The sequence below is a fragment of the Brassica oleracea genome, chromosome C8 (genome assembly GCF_000695525.1).
Source record: "Brassica oleracea var. oleracea cultivar TO1000 chromosome C8, BOL, whole genome shotgun sequence".
Classification (NCBI taxonomy): Eukaryota; Viridiplantae; Streptophyta; class Magnoliopsida; order Brassicales; family Brassicaceae; genus Brassica; species Brassica oleracea.
The window spans coordinates 40,701,026-40,713,665 of record NC_027755.1 but is presented as its reverse complement, the minus strand read 5'-3'; the positions used below and the strand labels follow the sequence as shown (position 1 = coordinate 40,713,665).

The 12,640-nt window shown below is 36.6% G+C and overlaps 1 protein-coding gene, 1 long non-coding RNA gene and 1 pseudogene across 2 annotated transcripts; 1 reads left to right on the top strand and 2 right to left on the bottom strand.

Moving 5' to 3' along the window:
• Nucleotides 1-191: 191 nt before the first annotated feature.
• Nucleotides 192-862, top strand: LOC106311473. Its single transcript, XR_001264029.1, has 3 exons — nt 192-206; nt 516-584; nt 846-862. It is a non-coding gene; the product is annotated as an uncharacterized LOC106311473 (long non-coding RNA).
• A 4,000-nt stretch (nt 863-4,862) lies between these two features.
• Nucleotides 4,863-7,358, bottom strand: LOC106310425 (receptor-like protein 12). The gene has a single exon (XM_013747663.1). The coding sequence runs from the start codon at nt 7,321-7,323 to the stop codon at nt 4,999-5,001; it is 2,325 nt and encodes a 774-aa protein (XP_013603117.1). The 5' UTR covers nt 7,324-7,358; the 3' UTR covers nt 4,863-4,998.
• A 2,076-nt stretch (nt 7,359-9,434) lies between these two features.
• Nucleotides 9,435-11,513, bottom strand: LOC106309408 (annotated as a pseudogene).
• Nucleotides 11,514-12,640: the final 1,127 nt, after the last annotated feature.

The following is a 12,640-nucleotide window of genomic DNA, read 5'->3' as shown; positions in this document are numbered from 1 at the left end:
CCGTTGGCTCCGCCTCCTCTTCGTAACTTCTATAAGAAGCGCTCTCTCGTTCCTTCCTTTCCTCATCATCTTTCATTCATTCCTCACAAACTCATTAAGAAAAATAAAATCAAGAATCTGTTGGAGAGCAATTATAGGCGACAAGAGAGAGAGCAATTATAGGCGACGAGAGAGAGAGAGCAAATTTGCATTGATCAAGTCAAGAGGTATGTTTCTTCGCAAGTCTTTTTATTTTGTGTTTCGATTTGAAATCTTGGTTTTTGTTATGAGTTTCTATGTTTCGCTTCGAGTTTTACTTTGCTTGTGTTCATCCGTTTAAGGTTTCGTTTGATTTTAGTCGATTTGTGATTTCTTGACTCGTGGCCGATAAACATCTGATTTCTTTTCTTTTTTTGAGGATTATGTTTTCTCTATGAGATTGTGGTATTAATCTTAAATCGATTTAATGATAATAAGTTTATGTTTAATGATTGAAAATTAACCAATGATTAATCATTTTTTTTTTCGTGAGGCAGAGTACGGTGGTTTTTGAAGACGAATAAGGCTGCGAACACAAAATCAAAAGAATTGTCAGCAGAATTAAGGTGAGTTTATTATTACCGTAATCAAAATTCCATTTTGAATTATTATTAAAAAAAATCAATTGATAGGTGATGGATAATATTACTTATAATTTAGGTTGAACTACTCATAAAGCAGTTCCCCTATGGAAAGTATCGAATGGTTGCCTAATAAGTAGTTAGCATAATGGGTTTAATTATTACAGTAATCTAAATCCATTTTCGACTTATTATAAAAAAAATCAATTGATACGGCTGGTGATGGAAATTATTACTTATAATTAGGTTGAACTACTCATAACGCAGTTTCCCTATGGAGAATATCGAATGGTTGCCTAAGAAGTAGTTAGCATAATCTATGGGTTTAATTATTGTATTAATTACGAATTAATGTTTGACGTTAATTTACAGGGGTTAATTCATGATAGCGCCAAGAACTTGGAGATGGTGAAAGGGATAATTGACGTAAAACAACTCATTCGAAGTTGTCCCGGCCAAAACAGAGGAGGCAGTGGCTGAGGTACAAAATCCTTCATCGTTATTCTATTTGTAGTGTGTGTGTGTAGATTTTTATGGGCAACTTGTTTTAAATCGTTGTTTTCTACACGGATTTTAAACTGTTTTTCTTTGTCAAAACTTTTCATTTTGGAGGGAGATTTTTTTTTTAAAATTACTTAATTGGTAATTGAAACTTATGTGCTCATAGTGTGTCGAAACAGATAGAATGTGGGTCCTGTCATTGATTTGATTGTTAGAGATCGTTATGTTTCATTTGTTTCGCACATTTGGGATAACTAAGTGCATCTCCAAAGTAAAACACCATTTTTTTCTTCAAAATGGAGTAAAAGTGAAAATGGAATAAAATTACTCCAATCTTACTCCATTTTCCACTCTATAATGGAGTGATGAACAAAAAAAAAATACTTTATTATGGAATGAGATATGAGGTTGGGTTGGGGCATTTGGGTTGGAGCATTTTTTACTCTATAATCATTTTTACTCCATTTTAGAGAAAAAAATGGAATAGGGATGGAGATGCCTAAGTTCCTCTTAATCAGTTTAGGGCATCTCCATCCCAACTCTATTTTTTCCTCTAAAATGAAGTAAAAGTGGATATGGAGTAAAGAATGCTCCAACCCAACTCCATATCTCACTCCATAATGAAATTTACTCCATAAATGGAGTAGTTTATTTTTTGTATGTTCATCACTTCATAATGGAGTGGGAAATGGAGTAGGGTTGGAGCAATTTTACTCCATTTTCACTTTTACTCCATTCTGAAAGAAAAAATGGAGTTTTACATTGGAGATGCTCTTAGTGATTAAAAAAATTTCCCGATGGTGTTTTCATGTTTTGTAAAAAGTTTAAAAGGATTTTTTTGGTCAAAGTTTTTTTAGAGGAATTTTCTTAATTACTTAATTGATCCGGACGAAGGAATGGGGAAGAGATATTGAAGAAGAACTTTGGTATGTATGATATGGTTTTGCAGCCAAAACAACGGAAGATCGATATTTAGCTAATAGAGAACAAAAACATGAAAAATAATTAGATTCGACAAAGAGTGATGACATTCCACCAATGAAGCAAACAACGTCTTTTTCTTATGTCATGTAACCAAACGTGATTCTTGCGTCAATATAACCAAACCAGACGTAAGAATCGCGTTTAGCCATTATGGTCCCAAAAGCTTCTCTCATGGTCACACAAGCTCCTGGTTAAAGAACTCTCTAACGAAAGCTTCAACGTGTTTTGCCATTATGGTCATCCGACTCCAATAGAAACACGGCAAACTAATTAAAACTTTAACGGGTATACAAAACTACATCAACCTTTTTAGCAAACGTTGAAACTTCATACAATCTTACAGCACAATCTGATATTTTACAAGATCCTATTTCATCTTACATATACATATAGAGATATTCCCTTTTTTCGAATTCTCTATCAATAAAATATACAACTCAAACAAGGCCTTGTTCTCCGAAATAACATTTTACAACCATAAACAAACACATCATAGAAATTACAGCACATAAAGATACTTCTTTTTTTTTTTGAAACACAAACTTTCATTAAAAAGAAATCAAACCCCATTGTCCAAGTTAGGGGATAGAAGACATACATTACACAAAGCCTGTTTTGCCAAGGCATCAGCAACTTTGTTTTTTGATCTAGGGAACCATTCATAGGAAATAGATAGAAAGGATGAAGCGAGGAGCAGGATGTCTGAGACAACTCCATAGATCTCCGGGGTTGGGGATTTTGAAATCAGCGCTTTAACAAGCTGCTGCGAGTCCATTTGGCAGTGAAGCTGTAGGGAATCCCTGTGCTCTGCAGTGCGCCATTGCTTCTCGGAGTGCTAGTGCTTCCGCCACTAAGGGTGAAGGAACATAAAGGCAGTGGGCCATGTAGTCAGAGTTAAGCTCGTTCTCAATAACAGTCCACCCAAGTCCTGCTCGTTGGGAATCAGACCTCCATGCTGCGTCAGACTGCATAATGGTATTAACAGTCTTATGTATAGGTTTTGAACGCCTAGAAGTGCAACGATACTTCAAAATTTTATTAACAGTCTCAAAAAGCCGAGAAAATGGACAGAGCATCTGAACCAGGGCGGTCTGGCAATGGTGAGATTCTCTGATAAATTTGATGAAACAGAAGTAGACATCAACCATTGTTTAACCAACTAGCGTAATGTATGAAGTAGAATACTAGAATGTCCATTATCATTTATCAGGTTGATGATGGTGGAAGAATCTGCAAGCAACTCCGAATGGTTAGTTATCTTTCTCACGACATATGTAAGGTATTAGCCATTTGGGAATCTTCAATCAAAATATAAATCTAATTTCTCTTTAATATTTTCTCTCTGTCTTCATCATCATCATCAACCTTACATCATCCATCATAATCAAATCTTTTTCATTTGTAATCATCTTCTAGATCAGGATCGACTCTTTTTCTCCACCATGAAGCTGTGTCAGAACGCCGTTGCCAAACAATGTGCCTATCACGTGCTCAGGCAAATAAAACAAACAGTCTTTGAAGAAGAAGAACAGAGTAGACCATCTCAGTTCTCATGTTTAAGGAAATTTGAGTCCCAACTTTATTTTAATTACGGATAAATTATTTAACTTTATTTCATGGGATGATAACTTATCGATATTACTCATACACACATACATGTCTATGCCGGAACGGCTACAAAAAAAACCTTAATAAGAGAGTAGACAGTCTTTAAAGAAGAACAGAGTATACCCCTAGGGCTGTTCAATATGGTAAAACCGAACCGTACCGAACCAAACCGAAATAGACAATATGGTTTGGTTTTGATATATACCATATAAACCGAATTGATATAATTTTATAAAAATCGTAAGATTTGAATATGGTTTGCTATATAACCGATTAAACCGAATAAACCGAACAAAACCGATTAAAAGTAGAAACACGTAAATATGTATCTATTTTATAACAATACATGAAAATCTATTTGTTACGTAAGTTAAATTTGTGTTAATAACTATTACCATAATTTTATAGTAATAAAGAACCTTAATTTGTAAAACACTTGAACTATAATTAAATAATAATACATCACAATTCATACATCTTATTTTTCTAAGTCTTTTTTTGATCTTTTTGCTTTATTTTAGTCTTCGCTAAATTAATATGAAGATTATAAATTTGATGGACAATAATGAATGGAAAATTTTCACAGCCTTTTTCTTATATGTAAACAAACAGAGTTTTGTGTTCAATTGAAAAATCATGACTTTAATGAACACTAAATATGGAAGAGTGAAAAAAATTTTCTTTCATGTTGTTTCTGTTTTGTTTCATATTTGTAATTTCAAAATTTCAAGCTTTGATTTTAGTTATAGATTTGATTATTTTATTTGATGGGAGAAGCATTTTTACTTTTTTGTTCATTTATTTGAACATGTAATATATTTTTAATAAATGACTGTGTTGACAATATGACTCTAAAATTCATATAGTATGATCTTAAACTAAATAATTATGTTTTTGGTATAAAACCGCATAAACCGAAAACCGACGGTATATAAACCGAACCGAACCGAAGTAAATATAGATTTAGAATGGTAGTTATATTTTACTAACCGAAATACCGAAAACTGAAAAAACCGAACCTAAACCGAACCGATATCCGGATTGAACACCCCTAAATTTATTACCCCCTCTGTTTTCATGTTTTGTGTAAGGATGAATGATCAACAACACATGAGTAAACTATCAATGAAATAGGGAAAAAGAAAAGAAAAACTTACGTATGGCTGACCTTCATTTCATGAAATAATTTATAGATATCACTCACAACACATTTTGTTTTTTTAAACACACACATACATATCTAAGTGGGAAGAATTACAAAAACCTTACCACTTATTTCAACAAAACTAAACTCGAAAAGTTAACTTCAAAAGCGAAACAGCTTGTAGAACAACACCGGTTTGTATGAATAAAAGACTTGTCCAATCGCTAGTCCAAACAAGACTCCAGGGCTATATCCCATTGCCGCTGCTTTCCAGTTCAACACTTGGTCTTGCTTTAAAGGTTCTGGCTCTTGTTTTGATGGTACCTTGTCACTGAAGCAACTCTTAAGAGGAAGACCACAAAGATTGAGATTCCCTTCAAAAGATGATCTAGGCTGTCCTCCAAACTGTGTGCCATGTGGTATCTGGCCCGTAAGTTGGTTATGCGAAACGTTAATGTATTCCAAGAACGAGAGAGTTGCTAGCTCCTGAGGGATTTTTCCAGTTAGTTGGTTCCGAGATAGGTCTAGTGACTCGAGCCTTGTGAGATTAGCCCATGAGGATGGAATGTGACCTGTGAAATCATTGTTGGATAGGTTGAGCACAATAAGCGACTTCAAAAGTCCTATGGATTCTGGAATCTGTCCTTCAAGTTTGTTTTCGGAGAAATCAATGGATGTGTAGGTCAGAAGGATCTTTTCCAGCTCCATGTTTATTCCTTTGTTTCTCAAAAACATGGATGGGTAAAAAGTATACGAGTAATTATATACCATGTACTGCGGCTCTCTCTCCTCTAGGGAAATACTGATCAAGGGTATACTCCAATTGACAAAGTAATCATGTGGTAGACTTCCGGTGAATTTGTTACGCGATATGTCAATCATCCGGAGTTGTGGAAATGATAGAGGATGTTGAGGAGAATAGATTGGACCATGGAACTTGTTTGATCGTAGGACAATTACTTTTAGGTTTGGTAGATCCTTCAACCAAAACGGAAAGGTGTCAGCGATTCTATTGCCCTCCACCTTTAGAACCTCTAGGTTTTTGCAATTGGTAAGAGACCTTGGAAGCTTCCCAGTTATTTGATTGTGGCTAACGTCAAGTGTTGTAAGTGAGGCACTTTTGTTGAGTATCTCGGGAAGTCTCCCAATGAGATTGTTGTTTTTGAGATCCATATATCCTACTGATTTAATCAAGCATCCCGGAATTGAACCACTAAAATTGTTGTGAGATAGATCAAGGACGCGTAGGTAGCTTTGGTTGCACAACCAAAGAGGTATGTTTCCTGTGAAACTATTATTTGATGCAAGCATGAACTCCAATCTCGGTCCTTGAAAACCGTTTGAGCTCGACTCTAAGGCTTTAACGGATGAATTGATAATCATTTTTGGGCCTTCAAAGCTATTGAGGAAGTTGTGAGACAGCTCCAATAAATTTAAAGAAGACATATTCCATAACCATCTAGGCACTTCTCCTTTGAGTCTATTGTTTGAAATTTCCAAAACCTCCAGCTTCGGTAAGGTTTTGATAAATGTGGGGAACTCGCTGATGCTGCAGTTATTCAAGGCTAGTTTCTTCAAATTTGGGAAACTGGTATTAAGCTTTGATATACTATTTCCGGAAAGATCCAGTATCTCTAAAGACTCGAAACCCAAGGAGACAAAGTTGATTGGGTCGGTTGTATTTTGAAAAGATAGGCCAAGGAGTTTGAGGTGAGTCAATTTTGAGAGAGGCTCTATGATTCGACCACTCAGACGGTTATTTCTAAGGTCTAACCATTCAAGCTTAGATGATGAAGAGCAATTCATAATTTCAAGAGAGTCAGTGAGATGGTTATGTCTCAGATCAAGAGTTGAAAGAAAAGGCATGGTGAGTATAGAACAAGGAAAGTTTCCAGAAAAGAGATTATCGGAAAGAAATAAAGAAGAGAGCTTTGATAGATTCAGTAGAGGAGCAAAACTGCCGGTAAGCTCATTACCGGAAAGGGTCAAGTGCCATAGACGGTTTAGGCTAATTATTGAGGATGGAATTTCCCCGGCTAAGCCCAAGTTTGAAAGATGCAAGATCTCTAAGTTTGTGAGTTTGTCAAATTCCGGGAGGAATGAGAAGGAGTCAAAGTAGTTGAAAGAGAGATCGAGGTACCTGAGGTGGTGGAGTCTGAAAAGGCTACTATTAGCATTAAGGCTGCCACTAAGACATGCACCAAATAGGTTTAGTTCCATCACTACACCAGTCTCGTTATCAAATATAACCCCACGAAAGGATTTAACGTCTTTGCTGGTCCAAGATTTTGTCTTTGGTTCTGAGTCAGGTCGTTCTCCAAAGTTACATTTGAGGATTGGAAACTCGTTCTTAAAAGCCAGAAGGAGCTCAATTTGGTCCGGACGAGGAAAAGGTAGAGAGACAAGACTGTTGACAAAGAAGCTGGAGACAAGAAGATAACTTAAGAAAGAGGTGACGGAAGAAACATGGAAATGCGTTTTCACCATTTAGAAACTAAAGATTTGAAACAATACAAGATATGAAGAAGAAACTGGGTATGTATGATTTTGTTTTGGCAGCTAACACGAGCTTTATATATATATATATATATATATAGAGTATAAAGTATAATGATGATAAGAGTAAAAGAGTTAAAGCCACGTTGCTTGACTCTTCCATTGTGGAAGTTTAATTCACTGTGTGGCCCACAAGGAAGCAAACAACGGACCAGTCATACGTTTTGGAATCCTGCTGACAATTGGACGTGAATAGGCTTACCATGTCTTGTTTCTTACGTCAATTTAAACCAGACGTGACTCTTACGTCCATTTCGTTTCTCTCTTAAACTAATTTATGACGGTGAATGCTCTCGCAACTAGGACACTTGTGTGGTATAAAGCTTCATGGTCGTCTGGACCCCAGAAAGTATTTTTAACACTTTGCCACAGTAATTAGGAATTTGTTAGGTCACAATTCAAATATACTTCTCTTAAGGTCCCTTACTGTGTTCAATAAGAAAAATATCTTTGACTTTCATTCTTATGTGACCACTAAGAGACATTTCTACGACGTTTGCGTTTAGCGACTCCAAAGACACATATTGCTTTGGAGTTGTGTTCCTCTCATCAATCATCATCTCTACTATAATTAAATTATAACTGGACGTGACTCTTACGTTGTGTCGTCAGGAATAAAGAAAAAGAAAGCGATGAATATAAAACGAATATGCATGGAAACTGTGTTAAGACTTTATATTCCACACAGGCCCCACCATGACACTGACCATATTGGAATGGTCTCGCTTTTTCATATCATATATAAACGTAATTCTTACGTCCAGTGAATGTGAACACTTCCCTCATTTTTGCACACTATAAGAAAAAGAATAAAGAAATCACAAGCACATAAAGATATTTCAAAATAACATTTTGCAACTATATAAACAAACGCATCATAGAAATTACAAGCACGTAAAGATACTTCAAAATACTAAAACTATAACCAAAATTGCCTGTTGTAAGTTTTGAAAGCCTAAAAGTGAAACGTTTTAGATTATATCTCATCACAGTCAATAACAGACAACCTGAAAGTACACTCATGAAGCCTAGCCACTGCGAAATTCTGATTTTTTGTAACAAATAAAAGAAGGTTCTCTAAAGTAAGCTGAAACCTCACTAGAATTACTACCACTACAGTCCTAACAAGGTATAGTAGACAAGATCAACATTAGCTATAAGTATCAACGTTTCTACTGTGCTATCCAGACTGTATATATACCCATATGTATAAGCAGAGAATGAGATTATTGAGATCTTTAGAAGCCTGGGCAGAGAGATTCAACCACATTGGTGATGATTCTCGCTGCCGAGATCATGAATCATTATCAAGGTGAGTGATGACAAATCCTGCACTTGATATAACAGATGTAGACATGAACCTTCCATCATCTATCATCCATCATCCATCAAATCTTTTTTCTTCAGAATGTTTCTTCTTGATTTGTAATCATCTTCTAGATCAGTATTTATCTTCACTAGCTTTCCTGTTTCATTCCGCTTTTAACTCAAGTTATTGTCTCTTTGGAATTTAAAAACATTTAAATATCTTCCCGTGAGATCGACCCTTTTTCTCCACCATGATTCTGTGTGAGAACGCCAGTGCCAAACAATGTGCCTATCACGTGCTCAGGCAAATAAAACAAACAGTCTTTAAAGAACAGAGTAGACCATCCCTGTTTTCATGTTTGTTTAAAGAAATTTGAGTACCTGAGTTTATTTAATTTACGGATGAATGATTTACCTTTATTTCATGAGATTATAACTTATCGATATCACCTCATACACATACACATCTATGCCGGAACGGCTACAAAAACCCTTAGTTTGAGAGTAGACAGTCTTTTAAAGAAGAACAGAGTATACCCCCTCTCTTTTCATGTTTTGTAAAGCTAACAATGAAACAGAAAAGAAAAACCTACGAAAGTCTGACTTTCATTTCATGAAATAACTTATTGATATCACTCACACACATTTGTCTAAACACATACATATATCTAAGTCGGAAGAGTTACAAAAACCTTACCACTTATTTCAACAAAACTAAATTCAAAAACTTCATTTCAAATGCGAAACAACTTGAAGAACAGCACCGGTTTGAACGAATAAAGGACTTGTCCAATCGCTAGTCCAAACAAGACTCCAGGGCCGTATCCCATTGCCGCTGCTTTCCAGTTCAACACTTGCTCTTGCTTTGGAGGTTCAGGCTCTTGTGCCTCTGGTGTTGATGGTGCCTTGTCTCCGAAGCAACTCTTCTCAAGAGGAGGACCACAAAGATTGTAGGTCAAAAGGATCTTTTCCAGCTCCATGTTGATTCCTTTGTTTCTCAGAAACATAGAAGGGTAATAACTATACCTGAAACCATATCCCACGTACATATCTCTTTCCTCTGGGGGAATACTGATCAACAGTGTACTCCAATTGACAAAGTAATCATGTGGTAGGCTTCCCGTGAATCTGTTATGGGATATGTCAATAATCCGCAGTTGTGGAAATGATAGAGGATGTTGAAGAGAATAGATTGGACCATGGAACATGTTTGATCGTAGGACCATGACTTCCAGATTCGGTAGATCCTTCAACCAAAACGGAAAGGTGCCTGTGATTCTATTGCCCTCCACGTTTACTATCTCCAGGTTTGTGCAGTTTCTAAGAGACCGTGGAAGCTTCCCAGTTATTTGATTGTGGCTAACGTCAAGTGTTGCTAGTGAGCCAGTTTTGTGGAATATGTTGGCAAGTCTCCCAATGAGATTGTTGTTTTGGAGAACCAGATATTCCACTGATGAATTAGTCAAACATGAGGGAATTGAACCACTGAAGTTGTTGTGCGATAGATCAAGCAGACGTAGGTCTCGCTTTGATTGCACAATAAAAGAGGTATGTCTCCTGTGAAACTATTCTTTGATGCAATCATGAGCCACAATCTCGGTGAAATAATAGGAAGAGGTCCTCGAAAAGCGTTTGACCTCAGATCTAACCAGCCAAGAGACGAATTGAGAAGCATTTTTGGCGAGCCTTCAAAGCTATCGAGGGAGTTGTGAGAGAGAGAGACAATCGAATCAAAGAAGGCATACTCCATAACCATTTAGGCACTTCTCCTTTGAGTCTATTGTTTCTCATTTGCAAATATTCCAGATTCTGTAGGTTTTTAATAAATGTGGGGAACTCGTTGATGCTGCAGTTATTCAAGTATAACGTGTTCAAATTTGGTGATCCGATATTAATCCTCGATATAGCATTTCTGAAAAGATGCAGTTCCTCTAAAGACTTGAAGCCTAAGGAGGAGACGAAGTTGATTGGGTCGGTTGTGTTCTGAGAAGCTAGGTTGAGGTACTTGAGGTTGGCTAATTTTGAAAGAGGCTCTAGGATTCGACCATTGAGACGGTTATAGCCGAGGAATAACCTCTCAAGCTTAGATGATGAAGAGCAGTTCATAGTTTCAAGAGAGTCGATGAGATGGTTAGAGTTCAAATCAAGAAATGACAGGAAAGGCATGGTGAGTAGAGAACAAGGAACGTTTCCAGAAAAGTGATTTTCGGAAAGATCTAAAGAAGAGAGCTTTGATAGATTGAGTAGAGGGGAAAAACTGCCAATAAGCTCATTACCGTAAAGATACAGCTTCGTTAGACGGTTTAGGCTACTAATTGATGATGGAATTTCACCGACTAAACCCATATATGAAAGATCCAAGAACTCTAAGTTTGTGAGTTGGCCAAGTCCGGGGAGGAATGAGAATGAGTCAAAGTAGCTGTCAGAGAGAAGGAGGTACCTTAGGTGGTGGAGTCTGAAAAGGCTACTATTAGCACTGAGACTGCCACTGAGACATGCACCTTCTAGGTCTAGTTCTGTCACTACACCAGTTTCACTATCAAACACAACACCATCAAAGGACTTAGAGTCTTTGCTGGTCCAAGATTTTGTTTGTTCAGAGATAAGGAAGTCACATTTGAGGATTGGAAACTCGTTCTTAAAGGATCTCAATTTGGTCAGGACGAGGAGAGGTGAGAGAAACAAGACTGTTGATAAAGAAGCTGGAGATGAAGACCCAACAGAGGAAACATGAGATAGAAGAAACATGGAAACACGGTTTCTCCATTTTGGAAAATAAAAGACTTTGGAAGAAGAAACTTGGGTAATGTATGATCTGGTTTTGCAGCCAAAACAACTTGATAATATATATATATATATATATATAGAGTATAAAGCATAACGATTATAAGAGTTGACGTCAAGTTCCTTGAGTCTTTAATTGTGGAAGTTTTCACTTTGTGTGGCTCACATTCACAATCTATACTCCGAACAAGATAGATCGAGTTACCAAGGATAAAACACGGACCAGTTATTGAATGTTAGAAGTCAATGGTCAACTTATAAATACAATGTGGATCCCACAATTCGAGCTGGAGAAATTTGGCAACCGACTACTGTTCCTAAAGCAAAGTCTTCTGCATCACTGAGTCAATCAACTTTGATCTCTCGGTTTTAAGTTTCAAAGCAGTTAGCTTTGGACGTGGATTGTTTGACAGAAGTTTACATTTTTAGACTAACTAGTATAGAACCTCTATTTACAATGCAAGTGTTACTAGGAAGATTCCATTTGCATAATTTAAGATTTGTTGGGACGCAGAATTCTCGAAAGCTCTTTGAAGATTGGTTTCTCCTTAATAGCATGCCATCGTTACTCTCAATATGCCACTTCTTCGACATGTCTTTACGGTTTTGTATTAATGATTATGACCCCAACTCTGTACTGCAAAAAGATGAAGATGCAAAGCATCTGTTTTAAAGCATTTACACAAGTTCTTAAAGGGTTCTACTTTTCATCTGTTTGCAGTAGGCATTGATCATCACATTGCAAGCGAGAGAACATTAGGTTGGTGTTCTCTCTTGATGCCAGTGACTTTTGAATGTGTTCTTTGCCTCCTAGAAAGACAACCTTATCTGGAGTAAATATTGATCAAATTAGTATAAGTAACTGTGTAAGGCTTCACGTCTCTACCAATCATCCTGAACAATCACTGCTTTGCCTTAAACAAACTTGTTCATTATTTATAAGTTTATAACTAAAAACATCAGCTTGAAACCACTTCTTCTCCATCACATTATAAATCCTCAATGCGTCATTAAACTGTTGAATACCACTTGAGTGATGTTAAGTCCACCGCTCTACATCTCTTTAACCAGTATCACAGCTGCACTAACGCCTTAGCGCAAACGCAACGGCGTCGTCCCATGTCAAAAGTTGAACAATTATTTATTTACGTCAACA